Genomic DNA, 26177 nt, shown 5'->3' on the forward strand with positions numbered 1-26177 from the left:
AGGAGTTCTGGTAACAGAGGTGATGCAGAATTTTTTTGATGTGTGTATTTCAGGACGTCAATCGGCACCTTTATGATCGTCTGTATGCGACAATACACGCCTGCGTTGCCGCCAGAGGGAGGTGCTCTGTGTATTGATTCGACTGTTTCGGCACCCTTTACTGTGACGTGATACGTGCACTTCATTTGGTCTGATTTTTTTATCGTGTACTTCTGCAATCATGAACTACCTGTCCCCTCACCTGTCAATAAAATGAGCTTTTTCTTGAGCGTGCTGTATCTTCTTCCAGCAGTGTAGTCCAACAACAGCCTTTCACACGTTACGTGGTGCTCTCGTGAACCTTGCAGCAGATCCGAGTTGTTGCAGACGCTTTTACATTATAGCTGATGAACGAAAGCTTAGTGTACGCACCCGCTTATCAATTAAAAGACAGAGCCGAGCATGATCTCTCAGGGAAAACTGGCGCAACAGTTAAAGACACTGGTACCAACGTCTGGAGGAGGGTGGTTCGAATCACCACCCAGGCATCAGTATTTAGGTTTTCCTTAGTTTCATTCACCTAAGGTGCATGCAGCGATGGTTCTTTTAATTCCCATCCCCATCCTTATGCTTTCTGATCTTGCCGTCAGTATCTAATGACCTCACCATCTGAGTCATCTTTACATCCTAATCTCTCTATCAAGCACGAGCTGAAAGTAGTACGTAACCTGCATCGAATAAGCAAGCTCAGGCATAGCGTGCAAGGGAGGCAGCGGTCGTCAGGAATTTGTGTACTGTCAAAACGCCACCGATCGCCTTTTATTTGATTTATTACTTGTTTCTTCAGATATTTATCGCCCTAATGGCAACACACCAAAAGTTGAAGTTCCTCTCGGCACCATAGTGAACAAAACGTTGTTCTAGTTGAATGTGCACTGTTTACTGACGTCAACTGACTAAAAAGCGATGCCAATTTTAATACGTAATAGAAAAATACGAGTGGGCGGAGGAGGAGAGCGAGAGAATGATTGGACTTTAAACCTCTGTGAAATCACCGTTACTGATGGATGTGAGTTAAGGAGAAGTTGGAAAATCCAACCTCATTAAAATTCTTTTGGATACACTGCTGTATGTTATTAAAATACTTAAAATTCTAAAATAAAACAACATTTCGGCCTACCTGTAGTGTCTTTACTCAGGGGAAAGATAAGACATCTAAGTTGGATGGTCGGATGTGGATGTTAACCACACTTCTCTTGAATAGGCGGTCAACACCGCACGGCACCCACCATAACACTGCTTGCCTACAGATTCTCTGGTATTTACAATTCAATAAATTTATTGACACATATTTCGTCATGGTCTGTCCGTAACTGCAGCTTCTACATAACGGGTATTTTCCGAGTAATACACAAATCTAAAGACTGTCAAGTTGCACAGGTCACGCAAATACTCAAGAAAGGAAATAGGAATAATCCGTTGAATTAGACCCATATCACTAACGTCAATTTACAGCAAGGTCATGAAACTTATACTGGGTGCTATATTATGAATTATCTCGAAAACAAACTACCTATTCACAAATCGTCAGCACGGACTCAGAAAAGTTCTTGTGAATCACAACTAACTCTTCATTTACACTAAGTAATGAGTTTTATCCACAGAGGATCACGTATTGATTCTATTTAACTAGATTTCAAGAAGGATTTTGACACCACTCCTTACAAGCTGCTTCTTACCAAACTGAGTGCCTATGGAGTATTGTCTCAGTTGTGCAACTTGATCCGTCATTTTCTGTTACAAAGGTCACAATTCGCAGTAATTGACAGAAAGTCGTAGAACTCTCTGTCAGGCACTTAATTGTGAATTGCAGAGAAGACATTTAGCTATAGATGAATTTCATTCACATTTTATTTTTCTGTTCGAGTCAAACACGTCTCGGAACTGCAATTCAATTTACATAGATTTAGGGGCGGCTTCAGTTTATCATATTCACATGGTCTTAATTGATTTTTCTGCACTTGTGGAAAACTTTCACATATGCGCTTACAATCAAAACGATTTAAAATGTTTAAGACTGTATTGCAAGAAATGTCCTATCATCCTGTCCCTTCTCCTTGTCAGGGTTTTCCACACATTCCTTTCCTCTACGATTCTGCGTAGAACCTCCTCATTCCTTACCTTACCAGTACACTTAATTTTCAACATTCGCCTGTAGCAACACATCACAAATGCTTCGATTCACCTCAGTTCTGATTTTTCCACAGCCCATGTTTCACTACCATACAATGCTGTACTCCAGATATACTTTCTCAGAATTTTTGCCTCAAATTAAGGCCTATCTTTGATACTAGTAGACTTCTCTTGGCGGGAATGCCCACTTTTTCAGTGCTAGTCTGCTTTTGATGTCCTCCTTGCTCTGTCCGTCATTGGTTATTTTGCTGCCTATGTAGCAGAACTCCTTAATTTCATCTACTACGCGACCATCAATCCTGATTTTAAGTTTCTCGTTGTTCTCATACCTGCTACTTCTCATTACTTTCGTCTTTCTTTGATTTTCTCTCAGTCCATATTCTGTTCTCATTAGACCGTTCATTCCATGCAGCGTATCATGTAATTCTTCTTTACTTACACTCAGGATAGCAATGTAATCAGGGAATCGTATCATTGATATCCTTTCAACTTGAATTTTAATTCCATTCCTGGAACTTCTATTTATTTCCCTCATTGCTTCTTCAATGTAAGGGGGAAAGACTACATCCCTGTCTTACACACTTTTTAATCCGAATGCTTCGTCCTTGGTCGTCCACTCTTATTATCCCCTCTTGGCTCTTGCACATATTGGATATGACCCGTATCTCCCTATAGCTTACCCCTTCTTTTCTCAGAATTTCGAATACATTGCACCATTTTACACTGTCGAACGCTTTTTCCAGGCCGACAAATCCAGTGAACATGTCTTGATTTTTCTTTAGTCATTCTTCCACTATCAACCGCAAAGTCAGAATTGCCTCTCTTTTCTAAATCCATATTGATCGTCATCTAGAACATCCTCAGTTTTCTTTTCCATTGTTCTGTATATTACTCTTGTCAGCAACTTGGATGCATGAGCTGTTAAAATGACTGTGCGGTAATTCTCGCATTTGTCAGCTCTTGCATTCTTCGGAATTGTGTGGATGATATTTTTCGGAAAATCAGATGGTATGTCGCCAGACTCACATTCTGCACACCAACGTGAATAGTCGTTTTGTTGCCACTTCCCCTAATGATTTTAGAAATTCTGATGGAATGTTATCTATCCCTTCTGCATTATTTGATCTTCGGTCCCCCAGTGCTCTCTTAATTTCTGATTCTAATACGGTATTCCCTATCTCTTCTAAATCGACTCCTGCTCCTTCTTCTACCACGTCTGACATATCTTCTCCTCATAGAGGCCTTCAATGCACTCTTTCCACCTATTTGCTCCCTCCTCTGCTTTTAACAGGGGAATTCCCGTTGCACTCTTAATGTTAGCACTCTTGCTTTTAATGTCACCGAAGGTTGTTTTGACTTTCCTGTACTCTGAGTCTGTATTTCCGACAACCATTTCTTTTTCGATTCCTTCACATTTTTCATGCAGCAGTTTTGTCTTAGCTTCCCTGGACTTTCTATTTATTTCATTCCTTAGCGACTTGTATTTCTGTATTCCTGAATTTCCCTTGAACATTTTTGTACTTCCTTCTTTCATCGATTAAATGAAGTACTTCTTCTGTTACTCATGGTTTCTTCACAGTTACCTTCTTTGTACCTTCGTTTTTTTATCCAACTTCTATGATTGCCCTTTTTAGAGCTGTCCAGTCCTCTCTACTGTACTTCCTACTGAGCTGTTCCATATTTCTGTATCTATAGCCTTAGAGAACTTCAACTGTATTCGTTATTCCTTAGTACTTCTGTATCCCACTTCTTTGCGTATTGATTCTTCCTGACTAATCTCTTGAACTTCAGCCTAGTCTTCCTCACTACTACATTGTGATCTGCGTCTATATCTGCTGCCGGGTACGCCTTACAATCCAATATCTGGTTTCGGAATCTCTGTCTGACCTTGATGTAATCTAACTGAAATTTTCCCGTATCACCCGGCCTCTTCCAAGAATACGCCTATTTGGGGTCAAAGAAGGCGGTTGTAGTAATTTGAATAGGGGCGACGATCACGGCCGAAGATAGCGTCAAGAAGACGCTGTCGACCTGGTGAGACGACAAAACGAGAGGACCAAACAGTCGTCAGAGAGCCACTCAGAATCACGTATGCTTGATTATTTTCGATCCGACGTGCAAATGGAGTTTCATTGAGCACAAGGACCATTATTAGATGGCTCAAAAAAAGGGGACTGAGCTCACGGCGCCCCTTGCGCCAACTACCATTGACCTCTTTAGATTAGATTAGATTAGATTAATTTTTCATTCCATAGACCCATAAAAGAGGGAATCCTCCTGGGTGTGGAACATGTCAGATAAACACATTACAAAAATGTAATTACAAAAACTTGAGTTTCATTAATTTTAATGATCCTCAGTCAATAAACACTAAAATTACGTACATGAATTATATTTAAACTTTTAATATTTACAGGTTTAATACTTACACCTGCTTTCATTAAATCCATCATTCAGACATTTGCTAGTTTCTTGGCTATTACAACCGAGTATTGTCTAAAATTAAAGTAAATTATTCATTTCAGTGATCCTCAGTTAAGAACAGTCAGATTATGTACAAGATTTAAAATTAAAGTTCCACTATTTACATACTTAAGACTTACATCTGCTTTCCATTCATCCATCAATCACACAGTAGGTAGTTACTTGGCTGTTACAACCAAGTATTGTCAAAAATTAAAGTATAATAAATTTTTATTAAAATGGTCTTCTGCACTTGTTGAGATAGCCGTGGATGGAATAGCAGGAGTTTGCCACTAAAAATTCTTTTAAATTATATTTAAATTGTGCCTTGTCTGAAGCTAAACTCTTAATGGTTGCTGGTAACTTATTGAAAATATGCGTCGCTGAATACTGGACTCGTATCTGGGAGAGTAAGTGATTTTAAATCTTTATGTATATTGCTCTTATTCCTAGTATTGATACTGTGTACTAAGCAGTTAGTTGGAAAAGAGAGATGTATTGTTTACAACAAACTTCATTAAGGAACATATATACTGAGAAGCTGTGGTTAATATGCCCAATTCTTTAAATAGATTTCGACATGATGTTCTTGTATTTACACTACTCATTACTCTTATTATACGCTTCTGTACTCTAAAAAATTTTTCTCTGTTTGGGGAGTTACCCCAAAATATGATACCATATGACATAATGGAGTGAAAATAAGCAAAATATGTCATTTTTTTATATTTATATCTCCTATGTCTGACATCATTCGCATTGCAAACACAGACTTGTTTAGGCGCTTTAGCAGTTCGTTAGTACGTTGCTCCCAACTGAATTTACTATCAAGTTGTAATTCGAAGAATTTTACACTCTCAACTTCTCCTATTTCCACGACATCATATTTTATACACACACCAGATGGAAATCTCTTGGAAGTTCTGAACTGCATATAGTGGGTCTTTTCAGAGTTTAATGACAGTGAATTGGCTATGAACCACTTACAAATGTCAGAAACAAGTTTGATTAGCTGCCCTTTCTAAATTTATATTTGATTTACTATTTATTGCAATGTTTGTATCATCTGCAAATAAGACAAACTTGGCATCTGGTAATGTAACAGATGACAGATCATCTGTACACCAACAACCCCGTTTGTAGCGGTATCGGACAAGTACGGCCTGGAAACTCATTGAGTGGAGTAGAATTGTCTTTAGTGATGAGTCCCACTTCATACTGAGCCCCGATGACCAGCGAACGCGTGTCTGGAGACGCCCAGACAGCGGTGAGATGCCAACAAAACTGTCGCCCGCCATACGGCACTATAGCCAGGAGCGATGGTCTTGGGTGCCATTTGAGTTCATAGCAGAATCCCTTTGGTGGTCATCCGCGGCACCCTCACAGCACAGTGGTACCCCGACGATACTCTATGGTCCGTTTTGTGGCCCTTCATGGCAAGCCATCCTGGGCTTACATTTCAGCAAGATATTGTCCGCACGCAAACCGGGAGAGTTTCTACTGGTTGTCTTCGTGCTTGCCAAGTCCTACCTTTGCCAGCAAGGACGCCGGATCTCTCCCAAACTGAGAATTTTGGGTTAATTAAGAGCATGGCTCTGCAAAAAACTCGGGGATTTTGACGATCTAACGCACCAGTTGGACAGAATTTTGTGCGATATTCCTCAGGAGGCCATCCAACAACTCCATAAATCGGTTCTAAGTTGAATAACTGCTTACATGAGAGCCAGATGTGGGCCAATGCATTAGTGGTTCAAATGGCTCTGAGCACTATGGGACTTAACTTCTGAGGTCATTAGCCCCATAGAACTTAGAACTACTTAAACCTAACTAACCTAAGGACATCACACACATCCATGCCCCAGGCAGGATTCGAACCTGCGATCGTAACGGTCGCGTGGTTCCAGAATGCAGCACCTAGAACCGCTCGGTCACCACGGCCGGACAATGCATTAGTGACCACTCAATTTGTACAACTCTTCCTCTTGAATAAATTTCTATGAAGAACTATGTCTTAAACTGTAAGTGATGAAATCTAATAACACCAACAAAATTTCGGAGGTTGTTGAGGGATATTTTAGTGCAAGGAACACGTTATCACTGGTGGCTTGCTACATATCATTTTGCATATTTCCCCCCCTCCCTCCCACTTATCATTGTATCTGTGTTACACTGAAATTATATGCACAACAGTGCAAATGTCCACGGTATGCGCTGCGTATCTTGTTTAGAAACAGACTTGTTCCATTCACTCACGTTACTTGCTGCTGAAAATAGTAATTGCTGCTTGGCTGTCCACATTCAGTACTGCTCGAATCTGTATTGGGTTTGTTTTCGCCGGCGTTGTTATCTGTACATTAATAGTGATACACGACAGCATGGATAGGCTAACTGATGAAGAGCCGGCCGATACGGACCTCATGTTTCGTTTGGCTGAAAATGAAAAAGCTGCACAACGACGATATGCTGATATTTTCTCGCCGGCCGCTGTGGTCGAGCGGTTCTAAGCGCTTCAGTCTGGAACCGCGTTGCTGCTACGGTCGCAGGTTCGAATCCTGACTCGGGCATGGATGTTTGTGATGTCCTTAGGTTGGTTAGGTTTAGAAAGTTCTAAGTCTAGGGGACTGATGACCTCAGATGTTAGTGCTTAGAGCCATGTGAACCATTTGAGATTTTCCCGCAACAATGGCAACCACAACACGGTAATTCTGTATTTGAGAGTTAATACACAGTTCGATGATTTGAGTTGTATATTTTGGTGGCTGAACATTACAGGCTTTTACAGTTTTTCACAGGAGCTGAGTATCTTGGGTAACAATCATAATTACGTTTTTATTCTGTAACAAGTCACTGGACGTCGCGAGTTTCTTACATGAAAGCAACCAGAAAATGTTCCTTGACAATCTTCAAAATGTTGTCATTGGTGTTTCGGTCCAACCTGTAAGCAGATACAATCCTCAAAAAGGCCAGTGTACTTACTTATTTACTTACTTCTTACTTGGCGCTACAGCCCATGTAAGGCCTTGGCCTCTCTTATGGTCGCAGCCCAATCTTGACCATCTTTCACTCGGTTTCAGCTTTCTCAAATCATTCTCCAAATCATCTGTCATCGTTCCGTGTTCTTTCTTTGCGCCTTCTGCCATCTGGATTTTCTTCTCTGTAGATGTGTCTTCTGACATTCGCTCTAAATTGCACACCATCTTAATCTGTTGTTCTTGACTTCCAAAACTAGGTCAGCATAACCGTATATTCTTCCAGTTCGTTATTTTTCTGTAATTTCCATTATCCTACCTCACTGACTACTCCAAAAATCTGCCATAATATTTTCCTCTCCCATCTTCTCGGGAATTTCTCTTCTGCCACAGCCATTGTCCATGTTTCTAAGCCACACATTACCGCCACATCTATAACCGTTAGAGAGACGATCACCTTCGATTTTCTGCTCAGGTTATGTGACTGAATAATCGTAATCAGGGCCTAATAGGCTCTGTTTCCCGCGGCAATCCTTCCTTTCATTTCTTTACGTATGTTATTATCATCTGTTACCAGCGCTCCCAAGTACTGGACCTTCTAAAATCTTTCGTATTTGCTTACATTTAGTTTGATGTATTTCTCTTTAACAGCAGCATTTCTCCTGAAATCGAAGAGATGCAGTGTTCTTGTACGGTTTACTAGAAGCTCCAGCTCGTCTGCCTCCTTTTCTAGTCTGCCAGATTCTTCTTCCAGCTCTTTCAATCATCTAGACAGCATACAAACATCACCAGCATTTCGTAGGTTTTGGTTCATACGGTTAAACACAGTGAGACTTGCGTTATTGATCTCCATCCTTCTCATCAGTTTGATGAAGAGTAACGTGGATAAGACATTACTCTGTCGTAACACTTGGTTCACTTGAAATTCCTTAGTGAGGTTTCCTTCTACTTTAACTTTGCACTCGAGGCTGATGAGGGACATTTGTGCCAATCTGATTAATTAATACGAAAATTCCATATCCGTCAGAGTCTGTTAAAGCTTTTTCCTTTCAACGCTATCGGAAGCCTGTCTGACAAATTATGTACACTTTCCTTTCGTACTGTCCGACCCATTAGCTGAACCGTCAGCGCGTTGGAATACCATGCACGGGGGCCCGGGTTCGATTCCCGGCTGAGGTGGGAGATTTTCTCCCCTCACGGACTGGGTGTTGTGCTGTCCTCATCATCATTTCATCCCCATTGTCGATGCAAAAGTCACCCAGTGTGGCATCGCACTCAATAAGACTTGCACTTGGCGGCCGAACTTCCCGCCTGGGAACTCACGGCCACTTTTTCTTTCTTTATTCGTGTCAGAGGTACACTAAAATGAACACATATGCAATACATACAAAGAAAACTATACAGTATTCAGCCAGAATTGGAGAACTTTGATAGCGTTGGGTGCTGCAGACGTTAAGTACTTCATGCTAGAGCTGGCTGGGCATGAGTTACATTTGAAGAGATGTCAGGTTGTCTGCAATTCACCGCATTTGCACAGTGTTGTGTTGGCAGTTGGCAGTTGGAAGTTCCATTTAAGGAGATTGTCCCTCGATCTTGCGACTTCGGTCCGTAGTCTGTTCAAGGACTTCCAGATGACCCACTTCTCCATGTGTCCAGGCGGCAGGGATTCTTGTGGTGTCATCCAGTTTGACAAGTGTTGGCATCTTTCTTTCCACTTGGTGAGTCGGGTAGCCGCAGCTGATCCTTCTAAGGGCTGTGAAGTTGTTAGGAAACTCTTCCTGAACTTCAGTCTTGGCTTGGCAGGTTGATGTCCAAAGTGTGGATGTGAGGTCACTGTATTTGATTTATGCCTCTCGATGTTAGCGGCGACCTCTCTTCTTATGTCACATGGAGCAATCCCAGCGAGACACTGAACTTTGTCCATGGGGGTTGGCCTTAGGTAACCTGCAACAATCCTACAGCTGTCATTTAAGGCTACATCAACCTGCTTTGCATGTACTGAATTGTACCACACTGGGCTAGAATACTCTCCTGCAGAATAGCATGAGGCAAGAGCTATTGTTCTTAATATTTGTGGATGTGGGCCCCAGTTCAATACCGCCAGTTTCCGAAGATGGCAGTTTCTGGAGGATACTTTCTGCTTCAGCTTGAGACAAAGTTCCTTGTAGGTCAACGTACGGTCGAGAGTGACACCCAAATACCTGGGATGGGAACAATATTCTAGTGCAACTCCATTCCACAATATTTCAAGTTTCCTGTCAGCTTGTTTATGTTTCAGATGGAATGAACACACTTGCGTTTTCTTAGGATTAGGTGCTAGCTGATTCTTTTCATAGTAAGTACCAAGCTGTTCTAGACCGTGTGCAAGCATTATCTCTACATCTTCAAACCGATTGCCCTGGGCAGCAAGAGCAAGGTCATCAGCATATATGAAACATTTGCATTTTTGAGGCTGTGGTTGATCATTCGTGTACACATTAAATAAAATAGGTGACAGTACACTTCCTTGAGTTCTCCATCTGCTGTGTTTCCCTTGGAAGTCCACAAAAAAACGTCGATTCTGTAGGAGTGTAGTTAGGTTGCAGATTTTGTGCAGTAACACTCTGTGGTTTACGGTGTCAAAGGCAGCCGGAAGGTCAACAAAAGCTACAACTGTTATCTTTCTCTGCTCAAAGCCATCTTCAATGAACTGAGAAAGATAAAGGATTTGTGATGTGTAATTCTTGCCTGGTCTAAAGCCAGCTTGCTGCGAGATAAGTAGTGGATCAACTACCGCAGTTAAGTGGTGAAGAATCATTCTCTCTAGTATCTTATAGAGATGGCAAAGGAGAGATATTGGCCTGTAGTTCTTCGGATCCGTTGGTGACTTTCCAGGTTTTAGTATCGCAATCACGCGTGCCTTGCGCCATAATTTCGGGATCTTGAAAAAAGCCAGACACTGGTTATACAGGCCAGTTTCTGGTTGCGGAGCCAAAATGTTTAATTTGCTCTACACAAATGTCATCTAATCGTGCTGCCTTGCCATTTTTGCATTTGTGAACGGCTTCTTCTAATTCACCTAGGTTTAATGGTCTCGTCAGGTTATTATTCTGAGATTGTTCCTTAAACTCTAATTTGAAGTCTGATTTTTTGATAGGCCACTGACGCCATACAATCATTTCCACTTTCCTTTCGTACGGTCTCTCTATAGGCTTCTTGTTTTCCCACTTTTCTGTTGAAGTTACCTTAGACTATCTTCACATCTTGCCTTAGGATACCTAATAACTTCTGTTTTAGCATATGAAATTCACCTTTAAAAATAAATATAGACAATGTAGTCCATCAAAATCAAGCTGTATCTCCGCAGCTTGTGATTAAACAGAGGAATAAAATATTGTGTCTAAAGTGGGCGTAGTACTTGGAAAATATCGTTCACCAACAATTGACGAATGTTTCTCGTCCTTCCATTAGTACTTCGAAAGGTGATCATGTACTACAAAAATACGTCAAAATTATTCTACAGAGCTCACCTTTTTTCAGATAATCGTGTTTTCTGAAGCAGTGGCATTGCATTAACGTTAATGATTAATAAAAACTGTCTCAGCTGCATCATTACACATGTGGATGTGCTACATTTACATACATACTCCGCAAGCCACCGTACCTTGCTTGGCAGAGGGTACCATGTACCGCTACTAATCATTTCCTTTCCTGGTGGTCGCCGGCCGTAGTGGACGAGCGGTTCTCGGTCGCAGGTTCGAATCCTGCCTCGGGTATAGATGCGTGTGATGTCCTTAGGTTAGAGAGGTTTAAGTAGTTCTAAGTTCTAGGGGACTGATGACCTCAGAAGTTAAGTCCCATAGTGCTCAGAGGCATTTGAAACTTTCCTGTTCCACTCGCAGATAGAGAGAGGGAGAAACGAGTCTCTATATGGCTGCATATATAACATACAGAAGAATCAAAAAGAAAATTGAGAATGCGCTAGGTGACGATCAGTTTGGCTTTAGGAAAAGTAAAGGGACGAGAGAGGCAATTCTGAAGTTACGGATAATAATGGAAGCAAGGCTAAAGAAAAATCAAGACACTTTCATAGGATTTGTCGACCTGGAAAACGCGTTCGACAATATAAAATGGTGCAAGCTGTTCGAGATTCTGAAAAAAGTAGGGGTAAGCTATAGGGAGAGACGAGTCATATACAATATGTACAACAACCAAGAGGGAATAATAAGAGTGGACGATCAAGAACGAAGTGCTCGTATTAAGAAGGGTGTAAGACAAGGCTGTAGCCTTCCGCCCCTACTCTTCAATCTGTACATCGAGGAAGCAATGATGGAAATAAAAGAAAGGTTCAGGAGTGGAATTAAAATACAAGGTGAAAGGGTATCAGTGATATGATTCACTGATGACATTGCTATCCTGAGTGAAAGTGAAGAAGAATTAAATGATCTGCTGAACGGAATGAACAGTCTAATGAGTACACAGTATGGTTTGAGAGTAAATCGGAGAAAGACGAAGGTAATGAGAAGTAGTAGAAATGAGAACAGCGAGAAACTTAACATCAGGATTGATGGTCATGAAGTCAATTAAGTTAATGAATTCTGCTACCTAGGCAGTAAAATAACCAATGACGGACGGAGGAAGGAGGACATCAAAAGCAGACTCGCTATGGCAAAAAAGGCCTTTCTGGCCAAGAGAAGTCTACTAATATCAAATACCGGCCTTAATTTGAGGAAGAAATTTCTGAGGATGTACGTCTGGAGTACAGCATTGTATGGTAGTGAAACATGGACTGTGGGAAAACCGGAACAGAAGAGAATCGAAGCATTTGAGATGTGGTGCTATAGACGAATGTTGAAAATTAGGTGGACTGATAAGGTAAGGAATGAGGAGGTTCTACGCAGAATCGGAGAGGAAAGGAATATGTGGAAAACACTGGTAAGGAGAAGGGACAGGATGATAGGACATCTGCTAAGACATGAGGGAATGACTTCCATGGTACTAGAGGGAGCTGTAGAGGGCAAAAACTGTAGAGGAAGACAGAGATTGGAATACGTCAAGCAAATAATTGAGGACGTAGGTTGCAAGTGCTACCCTGAGATGAAGAGGTTAGCACAGGAAAGGAATTCGTGGCGGGCCGCATCAAACCAGTCAGTAGACAGATGACCAAAAAAAAAAAAAAAAAAAAAAAAAAAAAAAAAAAAAAAAAAAAAAAAAGAGCCCTAATTTCTTTATTTTCGTGGTCCTTAAGCGAAATGTATGTTGGCGGCAGTGGCATCGTTCTGCCGCAGCTTCAAACGCCGGTTCTCTAAATTTTCGCAATAGTGTTCCTTGAAAAAAAACGTCGCCTTCATTCCAGGGATACCCATTTCAGTTCCCGAAGCATCTCCGTAGTACTTGCTTGTTGCTCGAACTTACCGGTAACAAATCTAGCGGCCCGCCTCTGAATTGCTTGGATGTCTTCCTTCAGTCCTACCTGGTGCGGATCCCAAACACTCGAGCAGTACTCAAGAACAGGTCACACCGGCATTCCATAAATGGACTCGTTTGCAGATGAACCACAGTTTCCTAAATTCTGCCAATAAACCGAAGTCGACTATTTGCCTTCCTTACCACAATCATCACATGCTCGTTCCATTTCATATCGCTTTCAAAGTTATGACCAGGTATTTAAACGACTTGAGTGTGTCACGGAGGACACTAGTAATACTGTATCCGAACATTACGGGTTTGTTTTTCCTGCTCATCCACATTAACTTACATTTTTCTTCATTTAGAGCCAGCTTCCATTCATCACACCAACTGCAAATCTCGTCTACATCTACGTCTACATCAACATTTATACTTCGCAAGCCACCCAACGGTGTGTGGCAGAGGGCACTTTACGTGCCACTGTCATTACCTCCCTTTCCTGTTCCAGCCGCGTATGGTTCGCGGCAAGAACGACTGCCGGAAACCCTCCGTGCACGCTCGAATCTCTCTAATTTTACATTCGTGATCTCCTCGGGAGGTATAAGTAGAGGGAAGCGATATATTCGATACCTCATCCAGAAACGCACCCTCTCGAAATCTGGACAGCAAGCTACACCGCGATGCAGAGCGCCTTTCTTGCAGAGTCTACCATTTGAGTTTGCTAAACGTCTCCGTAATGTTATCACGCTTACCATATAACCCTGTGACGAAACGCGCCGCTCTTCCTTGGATCTTCTCTATCTCCTCCGTCAACCCGATCTGGTACGGATCCCACACTGATGAGCAATACTCAAGTACAGGTCGAACGAGTGTTTTGTAAGCCACCTCCTTTGCTGATGGACTACATTTTCTAAGGACTGTCCCAATGAATTTCAACCTGGTACCCGCCTTACCAACAATTAATTTTATACGATCATTCCACTTCAAATCGTTCCGTGCCCATGCTCCCAGGTATTTTACAGAAGTAACTGCTACCAGTGTTTGTTCCGTTATCATATAATCATACAATAAAGGATCCTTCTTTCTATGTATTCGCAATACATTACATTTCTCTATGTTAAGGGTCAGTTGCCACTCCCTGCACCAAGTGCCTATCCGCTACAGATCTTCCTGCATTTCACTGCAATTTTCTAATGGTGCAACTTCTCTGTATACTACAGCATCATCCGCGAAAAGCGGCATGGAACTTCCGACACTATCATCTTATATCATCCTACAGTCAGTCATCTTCGACTTCTTCTCGTACACCACTGCATCATCAGCTAAGAACCGCAGATTGCTGCCTACCCTGTTAGCCACGTAATTTATGTTCCTAGAAAATAATAGTGTTTTCTTTTGTAGAATATCTTCAGATGACTACTGATGAGGGCGGTCCTAACACAATAAATGTGTAATAATGCAACTGAGATGATTTTCACTGATAGCATTAGTGTTGCCTGTGATTCTCGACCTGATCAAAATGAAACTTCCTGATAGATTAAAAGTGTGTGCCGGACCGAGACTCGAACCCGGGACCTTTGCCTTTCGCGGGTAAGTGCTCTGCCAACTTTTTTTCGTTCTTTTTTTTTTAATCTCACTTTGTTCGCTTTCGTTCGTTGCATCTGCTCGGGGCGGACGTCGAAAGACACCCGTTTAAGTTCGTTGTTGATCGATTAGCTCAGTTTTTTTATTACAGAGGGCAGGTAACCTCTGACCGAACACGCTGAGCTACCATGCCGGCTGCCACCTCAGCTACCCAAGCACGACTCACGACCCGTCCTCACAGCTTCAATTCTGCCAGTACTTCGTCTCCTCCCAGTTTCATATCAGCGCACACTCCACTGCAGAGTGAAAATCTCATTCTGGAATCATAATCAAAATGATTGGATTAAGAGACAGCCTGAAATTACGATTCGCCGCAGGTGTATATCGTGAGATGGTAGCGGCTACAGCTGCCCAGCTGCCCGGCTCAGCCATATCGCCAGAGGCTGCTGAGAGACGGGACCAAGCGGGGAAACTGGCGTGCCAAGGAGCAACGTGGCCCAGGTCGCGGTTCTCGACATCGACCGGTTTGGAGGCCGGCCGCTACGGGGTCAGCGAGGCGGCCGTTCACCGTTCACCGTTCACTCCAGCGCTGACTGTACAACCTGTTCCCGCACCTCCGCAACCATTTACATACAAGAAGTCGCAAAACACGTGGCGGAAAGTATCCCTATGAAGGAACCTGTTGGGTTGGCAGAAGAGCCAACACCGTGTTACTAGAGGAGGCCGAAATGCACGCCGATTTAGCTCACGCAGGCTGGCGTGAGGAGGGAAGAACTATACTGACGTGAGGTCTGGAACATGACAAGGAATTAGAATTTAGAAAGCGGACGTAGCTGGTTTGATACTTAACTTTAATCCATTAATGATGAACGTCTCTCTTGACGGTACGTGATTCACAATATCAATATCGATAGTAACTGAATATGTCGCCTTGCTAGGTCGTAGCAAATGACGTAGCTGAAGGCTAAGCTAAACTGTCGTCTCTGAAAAGTGAACGATCGCTAGAAAAGTCGACTGTACAACTGGGGCGAGTGCTAGGGAGTCTCTCTAGACTAGACCTGCCGTGTGGCGGCGCTCGGTCTGCAATTCACTGATGGTGGCGACACGCGGGTCCGACGTATACTAACGGACCGCGGCCGATTTAAAGGCTACCACCTATCAAGTGTGGTGTCTGGTGGTGACACCACAGAACCATAAAAAATGTGAAGAAATAGAGAAAGAAATGATTGTTGGAAGGAGTGACTCAGCATACAGGAAAGTCAAAACAACCTTCGGTGGAACTAAGAAAAGGAGGGTAACATTAAGAGTGCAGTGGGAACACCACTGTTCAATCCAGAAGAGAGAGCGAATATGTCGATGGAGTATATTGAAGATCTCTGTGGCGGAAAGGGCTTGTTTGATGATAGAAGAAGAAACGTGAATCGGCGTAGAAGAGATAGGGAATCCGGTATTAGAATCTGAATTTAAAAGAGCTTTGGAAGAATTGAAATCGAATGACAGAAAACATCCCATCGGTAATTCTAAAATCACTGGGGAAAGTGGCAACTAAACGATTATTCACGTTGGTGAATGTATGAGGCTGTCGGAAAAATATCTTCCACACAATTTCGAAGACTGCAAGAGCTGTCGAGTGCGAGAATTATCGCACAATCAGCTTAACAGCTCATGTATCCAAGTTGCTGACCGGTATAATATACAAAAGGAAAATAAAACTGAGGATCTGTTAAATGACGATCAGTTCGGCTTTAGGAAAGGAAAACGCAGCAGAGACAGATCTCATGTTACATCTGATAAAGAAAGCAAGAGTGATGAAAAATCAAGACACGTTCATAGCATTTGTCGACCTGAAAAAGCGTTCGACAATGTGTAATGGTTCAAGACGTTCGAAATTCTGATAGGGGTAAGCTGTAGGGAAAGACAGGTGATACGCAATATGTGCAAGAAGCAGGAGGGAAAAAATAAGAGTAGAAGATCAAGAAAGAAATGCTCGGATTAACATCCGTGTAAGACAGAGATGTAGCCTTTTGCTCCTATTGTTCAATCAAAATGGTTCAAATGGCTCTGAGCACTATGGGACTTAGCATCTGAGGTCATCAGTCCCCTAGACTTAGAACTACTTAAACCTAACTAACGTCAGGACATCACACACATCTATGCCCGAGGCACGATTCGAAACTGCGACCGTAGCAGCAGCACAGTTCCGGACTGAAGCGCCTAGAACCGCTCGGCCACAACGGCCGGCTATTGTTCAATCCATACATCGAAGAAGCAATGACAGAAAAAAAGGAAAGATTCAAAAATAGGATTAAAATTCTAGATGAAAGAATATCAATTATAAGTTTCATTGATGACACTGCTGTCCTCAGTGAAAGTGAAGAATTACGTGATCTGTTGAACGGAATGAACAGTATAATGAGTACAGAATATGGATTGAGAGTAAATCGAAAAAAGACGAAAGTAATGAGAAGTAGCAGAAATGACAACAGCGACAAACTTAACATCTTAATCGGTGATCACAAATTAGATGAAGTTAAGTAATTCTACTACCTATAAAGCAAAACAATCCGTGGCGGACAAAGGAATGAGAACACAAAAGCAGACTAGCACTGGCAATAAGAGCATTCCTGGCCAACAGAAGTCTAGTAGTATCAAACATAGGTGTTAATTTGAGGAAGAAATTTCTGAGAATGTAAGTTCTGAGCACAGAATTGTATGCCACTGAGACATGGATTGTGGGAATACTGGAAAAGATGAGAATAGAAGCGTTTGAGATGTGGTGCTCCACAAAAAAGTTGAAAATTAGGTAGACTGATGACGCAAGGAATGAGGGGATTCCGCGCAAAATCGGAGAGGAAAGAAATATGTGGAAAACACTGACAAGGAGAAGGGACAGGATGATAGGATATCTGTTAAGACATCATGGAATTACTTCCATGGTACCAGAGGGGACTGCAAAGGGTAAAAACTGTACAGGAAAACAGAGAATGGGATACACACAGTAAATAATTGGGGACGTATGTTGCAAGTGCTACTCTCAGATGGAAAGGTTTGGACAGGAGTAAAACTGGTAAAAAAAATGTAAACCTACTGAGCTACGTCTATGATGGAGCGAGACTAATTACCCACCGAGCCTTACTCTTTTGTCTCTCAATCATCCATACTCATTGCAAATGGTAAATAACAAAATTGTGCGTTTGGAGCATTGTAGGAAGACAATATAATATTCTTTGTAGGTAATTCGCGAATAGGCAGAGCTGTCATCTCTGACAGAAATAATGGTTTTAACAGGCTAGGATTCGAGTCGAGCTTGGGTGGCAGATAAGGTTACATAATTCCATGCTGATTTATGCCAGAGCTCTTCAGTTGTTGTGGTTGCCGCGTCGTACCGTGACACTCTCGCCAAGCTATAACCAAATGTTTTCAGTGGGTGAAAGATCTGGGGAACGTGTTGTCCAGGGCATTGTACCAAGTTATGTCAGAACTGCACGGGCAACACGCGGTATTGCGTTACGTTGTTCGAAAATAGCGTCACGGAGACTTGGGACACAGAGCAATTCCACCGGCCTTCTCACGTTAGAAATGTAATGGTTAAGTAAACCATGGATGATAAGACAGGTGCAGGGCACGTATGATGATGACGAATGCAATCTGGTAACGTCCTTTCTCCTTAGAGCCTCCACATAGGGCATATTCGCCATGATGTTGTGCGAAGAATTGGGACTACATCCCTTGTTATTTGTTATCGTGCAGTGCATCAGTTTCGGTCTGCCCTCATGAAGGAGCTGGTGGAGGATTTGGGATACAGAGAAAGGAATATGGTCTTCTGAGACGGTGAACGTCAGGAATGACAAGGACCATCAGGGCACACGTGCCGTCAAGTACAGCAACAACTATGTACTGTTTCTGTGTACATGCAGCTGCTTGTCACTCAAGTACGTTCCGTATCTCATCATTCTGTTAACGACTTGTGTACCTGTTTCGCTGTCCACGTACATCTGCTTTTCATGCGTGTGGTCTTCGGTCGGAATGGGAGATCCAATTGAATGGCCACCTCGATCCTCTGGTTTATGCCACATCATTTATTTATTTTTGGTGGGTAGAGTCATATCAAAGCCTCGTGCAGGTGAAGACCTGTTGCATTTTCTGTTCTGTCAATAAATCTGTCTTTCGTAATTATAATCCCTAAGTATTTAGCGGAATTTTCAGCCTTTAGCTTTGTATGATTTATCGTGTAACCGAAATTTAGTGGATTTATTTTATTACTCATGTTGATGACGTCGCATTTTTCGATATTTAGAATCAATTGCCACTTTTTGCACCATACGCTCTCTCTAAATCATTTTGAAATTGGTTATGATCATCCGTAGACTTAACAAGACAGTAAGTGACAGCGTCACCTGCAAACCAAACAGTCTATGAGGGCTCCTCAGTGGTCACCTAAATCGTTTATGTAGGTCAGCAACAGCAGAGGCCCCATTACACTTCCTTGGAGAATCTAGATATTACTTCTGCTCTACGTGACTACTCTCCACCAATTTCTACGAACTCTGACCTTTCTGACAATAAATCACGAATCCAGTCGCTCAACTAACACGATAATACATAGAGGTCTCTTGTGAGGAACGGTATCGAAAGCCCGCTGTAAATCTAAACATTTGGTATCAATTTGACATCCCCTCTCCATAGCACTCATTACTTCGTGAGAAGAAACAGCTAGTTGTGTTTCACAAGAATGATATTTACTGAATCCGTGTTGGCTGTTCGTCAATAAATCGTTTTCTTCGGGTTAGTCTATAATCTTTGAACACAATATGATGTTGTGGTCTTCAGTTTAAAGACAGGTTTGATGCAGCTCTCCATGCTACTCTATGCTGTGCGAGACTCATCTCCGAGTAACTTCTGCATTCTACATCCTTCTGAATCTGCTTACTGCATTCATCTCTTGCTGTCCCTCTAGAATTTTTATCCGCCACACTTCCCTCCAATACGAAACTCGTAATCTCTTGATGGCTCATAATGCGTCCTATCCTTCTGTTGGTCAAGTTGTGCCACAAATTTCTTGTCTCCCCAATTCTATTCAGCACCTCCTCATTAGTCATGCGATCAGCCCACCTAATCTCCAACATTCTACTGTAGCATGACATTTCGAAACCTTCTATTCTCTTCTTCTCTAAACTGTTTATCGTCCGTGTTTGACTTCCATACATGAATACACTCCAGAAAAATTCCTTCAGTAAAGACTACCTGACACTTAGATTTATATTGGCTGTTAACAACTTCTCTTCTTCATAAATGCTTTTCTTGTCATTGCCAATCTACATTCTCTCTACTTCGTCCATTATCGGTTATTTTGCTGCCCACATACCAAAACTCATCTACTACTTTAAGTGTCTCGTTATCTAATCTGAGGCCTTAAGCTTCATCTGATTTAGTTCGACTACATTCCATTATCCTTATTTTGCTTTTGTTGTTGTTCATCTTATATCCTCGTTTCTAGACACAGTCCATTCCGTTCAGCTGCTCTTCCAAGACCTTTGCTGTCTCCGACAGAATTGCAATGTCATAAGCAAACCTCAAAGTTTTTATTTCTTCTATCTGAACTTTAATCCCTATCCAAATCCTTTTTTGTTTCCTTTACTGCTTGCTCAATATACAGATTGATTAACCTCGCGGATAGGTTACAACCTGTCTCACTCCCATCTCAACCACTGTCTTCCTTTCATGTCCCTAGACTCTTGAAGCTGCCGTCTGGTTTCTGTTCAAGTTGTAAACAGCCTTTTGCTCCTTTTATTTTACCCCTGCTACCTTCAGAATTTCAAAGAGAGTATTCCAGTCAACATTGTCAAAACCTTTCTGTAAGTCTACAAATTCTATAACCCATCTTCTAAAGTAAGTCGTATGGTCAGTATTGCCTCCCGTGTTTCTACATTTCTCACGGATCCAAACTGATCTTACCCGAGTCCGGCTTCTACCAGTTTTTCCATTTTTCTATAATTAATTCATGTTAGCATTTTGCAACCATAACTTATTAAACTAACAGTTCAGTATTTTTACACCTGTCAGCAGCTGCATTCTTTGAAATTAGAATTACTACATTCTTCTTTTCTCCTATCTCATACATCTTGCACACCAGATGGAAGAGTTTTGTCATGTCTGGCTATCGGCAGTCTGATAGTGTATCGTCTACCCCCGGGGCCTTCTTTTGCTTAGATCTTCAGAGCTCTGTCAAATCTTTTTTCTTGCGGTATCATATCTCCCCTCTCATCTTCATCTACGTCCACTTTCCTTTCTATAATATTGCCTTCAAGTTTATCGCCCTTTTAGAGTCCCTTCCACCTTCATTTTTCCCTTCTTTGCTTAGGAATACTTTTCAACATGACCTCTTTAATTCACACAGCTGCCTCTCTTTCCCCCAAAAGCCTCTTTAGTTTTCCTGTATGTGGGACCTATCTATCCCCTAGTGAAATATACTTCTAAATTGTTTGTCCTCTAGCCATTCCTGCTTATCCATTTCGCACCTTCTGTCAATCTCATTTTTTAAACGTTTTTATCTTTAGGTACGGATCTTTCGAGTAACTAAGGAGCTATTGCGTCAGCATACTCTGAGAGGAACCTGAGTGGTATACTATCTGAGTGATTTAAGCTGATTCACGCTAATGAGGATACCTACTTCTACGTTACTCTTGCTGGCAGTTGTTCTCGATGCGAATTCTGGAATATTTAAGAGGGTCGTTCAATAAGTTCAAATGGTTCAAATGGCTCTGAGAACTATGCGACTTAACTTCTGAGGTCATCAGTCGCCTAGAACTTAGAACTAATTAAACCTAACTAACCTAAGGACAACACACACATCCATGCCCGAGGCAGGATTCGAACCTGCGACCGTAGCGGTCACGCGGTTCCAGACTGAAGCGCCTTTAACCGCACGGCCACACCGGCCGGCTGTTAAATAAGTAATGTCCCACTTTTTTTTTAAAGCCATTAATATACATAGACAAACGTCCTTGTTAGTACTTCACATTTGATGTGTGTTCTGTTCGCCGGTGAAGTTCCGAACCGTTCGGCATATGGCAGAAAAAGAAACCGTGGTGAACATCCATAAACTTTTGTCTGCAATGTATGGCGATTCTGCAGTTGATAGGAGTATAGTTGGGAGATGGGTGAAGAAAGTAAGAGCCTCAGGAAATGCAGAAACAGAGCTCCATGATCAGCCACGGTCAGGACGCCCTGTCACAGCCACTGCTCCAGACATGCTGAATCGTGCGGATACCATTATTCGTGCCGACCGGTTAATCATAACTCGACAATTGGCTCTACAGTTGTCGGTCAGCACTGGAAGTGCGGATATTCAAAGAGGCGCTGACAATAGGTTCCACGAATGCTCACAGCGGACCACAAGATTCACAGAAAGGCCATTTCATCTGAATTGTTGGAGCATTTTGAGACCGACAGAGAGGCCTTTCTGTCACGGTTGTTACAGGGGACGAAAGCTGGGTGCACTACTTCGCGCCAGAAGCAAAAAGGCAGTCCATGGAATGGCATCATTCTCATTCACCACAAATGAAGAAATTCAAGACAACCCCCTCTGCCGGAAAAGTCATTGTGGCAGTCTTCTGGAATTTTGATGGCGTCATTCGCGTGGATGTGATGACGAGAGGGTCAACTACCAATTGACAGGCATACGAAAAGACTCTGAATAAGCACAAGAACCGTTTCCGGCGTGTTCGATCGGACAAGACTCTAGCAGAAATCTTGAACAAACACGATAATGCACGCCCGCACACAAGTCTGAGAACTTGGGAACACTTCGCCAAATTGGGTTGGACATCATTGCCTGATCCACCCTACAGTCCAGACCTAGCACTCTCGGATTTCCATCTCTTTTGGCCGCTTTAAGATTCTTTACGGGGAACACATTTTTAAGATGACGAGACCGCCACTCATGCAGTGAAAACGAGGCTATGCGTACAGAACAAGAGCTTTTACCAACAGGGCATACATGCTCTTCCACAACGTTGGCGTACGGCCATAGAACGTGATGGAAACTATGTAGAAAATAGGACATGGACAATACATGTTGATGTATTTTGACACCAAATTCTGACTCTTATCAATAAATATGTTCTGAGAAAAAAATCTGAGGCATTACTTATTGAACGACCTCGCACTTATGTCAGTTTGACTTCGTACACGTCAAAATCGGCGGATATGTAAATGAACTGAGTTGCAATTGTATGTGAGAGGTAGAACGGCCACAACAACGCATTAGGCCTGGTCACGAACGACGTTAGATGTTGAGTGATCACTGTGCTTGACACGGAGATGCCGCATACTCGTCTGAGGTAGCTTTATCAGCACTTGAAACCGTTTAAAGCGGGCCTCACAGTGAGTCTTCATTCGGCTGGCTGGGCGATTCGTTCAATATCCAGATTTGTGAGGCATTTAGATGCCACACGGCCCGAAGTTGTACTACGTTAAAACATGGGGGTAGATGTATTCGTCGTTGTCAAGTTCATTTGGCTGGCGGGGTGAATCGTACAATATCCAGATTTGTAGGGCATTTGGATGTTACAGAGGCCCGAAGCTGGATCGCGTTGAAATGTGAGGGCAGACGTCCTCGTCGTAGCCAAGTTCCGGCCAACTACATCTGACCACCAAAAGGGGCGATTTCTGTACTGTACACCAAGCACTTCTTAACCCCTCCCGATTTGCATCTCCCATTCGAGAACAAGTAATGGACTCACTACAAAATTCTGTGTCATCGCTTACCACTGGTCGGCAGCAGCAGCTGGACTAAAGCATTACCGTCCCATGAGTAGGCTGTCGTTAACATCACAACACAAACTACTGGTGCCGTGAACAGGAAGCTTGGACTGTAGTGAATGGTGCATTATTATCATCGACTCTTCACGGTCTCATGCCCCTGATGACGATCGTCGGCGAGTATGGCGGCGACTTGGCGAAAGGTCCAATTCTTCCAGTCATTTGGCGAGGCACATTGGTGTTTCTGTTGGCGTCATAGCGTGCAGAGCCATCGGGTATGAGCCATCGGGTATGTCTTCAGGTCATGGTTGGTAGTTAGTAAACTCTGGCGACATAATGATACGTCACGGACATCCTGCGTCCTCCTATGTTACTTCTCATGCGTCAGCATTGTTATACCATTTTTCAACAGGACAATGCTCGTCAACACTTACGTCTCTATGAGCTGCCTGCTTGATGCTGAGATACTCCTGTAGCCAGCAAGACCCCAGATCTGCCACCGACAGATTATGTGTGGGACCAACTCCGTCCCAGTGTCAATATCGACGATGTCCAGAACCATTTATAGCATTTGTGGGTCGTCTTGCCTCAGGAGAAGATACAGAGGCTGTACGATACCCTTTCTAACGGATCAGAGCCTGCATCCAGTCCAGATGGGATGCAACGTCACACTAATAAGTGGGCTCATACTGTCAAGTTCTTCGCATATCACACTCCTTCTCAACCCTTAAGGCTTCGCTTTTTTTGTCAAGCTGTTTATTTCGAAATCATGAATGTTTCACCCTATTCGCACACTCCAAGGAGACACTCGGAGCAAGACGGTTTACGACTTTGGACCGATATTCGCGTTTCGGATCGGTAGTAGCAACTTTGACATAAGAAACGTCACGTATCACGCATACGAAAACGGGTGACGCACTGACCTCGGTGCCGCATACTAAAGCTAAAGACGACGCTGGCAGCGAGGGAAAGCTGTCAGTGATGCCGATCTTTGATCTTCGATCGACTGAGCTAGCACTACCGACCACCGCGCCGGGGGTTTGCTCGAGAACTGCGCAGAGGCGGGTGACAGAGAGAGAGGCCGCCGACTCACCGTGTCGATGCCGACGAGGAACATGTCGAGCGCGAGCAGGCAGGCGGTGCGCTCGTCGGCGGTCCGGAGGATCCTCAGCAGCAGCGGCGGGTCGCTCACCCCGCTGGAGTCCAGCTGCTGCAGGCGGCGCAGCGCGCGCTGCACGTGGCGCCACGTGATGCTGCACATCAAACAGGCACATTCAGGGGCGCACACACTGCAGACGTGTGCAGCTCTCAGCTGGCTACTGCCAATCAACAACAGAAAATAAACTTAGTCCGAGACGTGTGAAACGTAGCTGATCCCCTTTCTGAGATCCCCATTCTTTCCAAAAGGCTCGAAAACTACGGTGCTAACATTATTTTAATTACAGTAATGATTTGAAGCTGAAGGAATGAACTAAAATTTGTACCAGTGCTGGGATTCGAATAAGGGTCTCATGCTTACTAGATAGATGCGCTAACCAGTGTGCCACACTGGCTGAGTGCCCAGCATTGCACGGTTATGTATTTACTCCAACTCTACTAGTCCATCTCCTCCTACCCCTCTCCCTGTCCATCTTCTTCTCTCCCTCATTCTCTCCATCTACTCCTGCCCTTCCCTCTGTCCACCTGTTCCTCCCCATTTCCTCTGTCCATTTGCTCCTCCCCCTCTCCCTGGCCACCTGCTCCTACCTTCTCTGGTATTATTCATTCGAATTCTGTTAGTTCAGTTCCTTCTCACCCTCCCATCTCTTTCCCCTCCTCACTCTCCCTACTTCCATCACTCCACCCTCTGTCCACCTCCCCCTGCTTCTCTCTCTGCCCATCTGTTCATCCCCATTCTCTCTGTCCATCCAGTCCTCCACATTCTCTTTGTCCATCTGGTCCTCTCTACTATCTCTGGCCATCTGCTCTTCCTCCCTCTGTCCATCTGATATTTCCTCCTGTATCCATCATCTCCTCAAGCCCCCCTCTCTCCTCCTCAATCCGTCCATCTACTCCCCCTCTCTTTGTTCATCTCGTCTCCCCTCTCCCTGTCTGTCTCCTTCCCTCTCTCCTTCTCTGTTCACCTCCTCCTCTTTTCTTTCTCTCTCCATTTCCCTCTCCCCTCCGTCTGTCCATCTTCTCCACTCCCCCATATCACTGCCCATCTCCTACTCCCCTCCTTTTTGTCTGTCCATCTCTTCCACCTTCTCTCTACACGTTATCGCCCCCACCCCAACACCAAGTTGCTGGTTCTTTCCAGATAACAAGTAGTATATTTACCAAATTTATTTGAAATCGATCCGGGGGTTTATGAGGACCTTTTAAACTACAGCTCTGTCTACATATGCACATGTCACAAACATTTCAGATACAATTAACATATTTCACACATATTTGCATATACATTTCAGCTGTATCTCTAGTGAACTTCGCTCTGCAGTTCCTTTCCTAATATTTATGACGTCATATCCCCTAAACTATGTGTGGTAAAATGATATAATTTTGCAGGTACATCCAGTGTCACAATCTGCGAAATGTGCTGCGAATATAATTTCTATCATAGAAGTAGTCAATTAAAACGACATGCATGATGCGGGAGTTTTTCACACATCTCAGTGTTTGATATTGTACCTCCTGAACTATGTGTCGTACAATGATATATTTTTGCTGGTACTTTCTGCTGTGTATGTGAACAATGTGTGCAAAATGTGTTGCGAATAGAGTTATTAGTAAAGAAATAATAAATTAAAAGGTCATGTTTGATACGGCAGTTCTACTGCATGAGCAGCGAAAATGTAC

At 43.1% G+C, this 26177-nt stretch overlaps 1 protein-coding gene across 1 annotated transcript in view; it reads right to left on the reverse strand.

Annotated features, from left to right (window-relative positions):
• Positions 1–26177, reverse strand: part of LOC124622940 (probable cytochrome P450 301a1, mitochondrial) — a 216917-nt gene that overhangs the window by 44842 nt on the left and 145898 nt on the right. Inside the window, exon 6 of the mRNA XM_047148730.1 lies at positions 24433–24592. Within this exon, the coding sequence (XP_047004686.1) occupies positions 24433–24592 (160 nt within the window). The remainder of the gene's footprint in view (positions 1–24432; positions 24593–26177) is intronic.

Source organism: Schistocerca americana, chromosome 7 (genome assembly GCF_021461395.2).
Source record: "Schistocerca americana isolate TAMUIC-IGC-003095 chromosome 7, iqSchAmer2.1, whole genome shotgun sequence".
Classification (NCBI taxonomy): domain Eukaryota; kingdom Metazoa; phylum Arthropoda; class Insecta; order Orthoptera; family Acrididae; genus Schistocerca; species Schistocerca americana.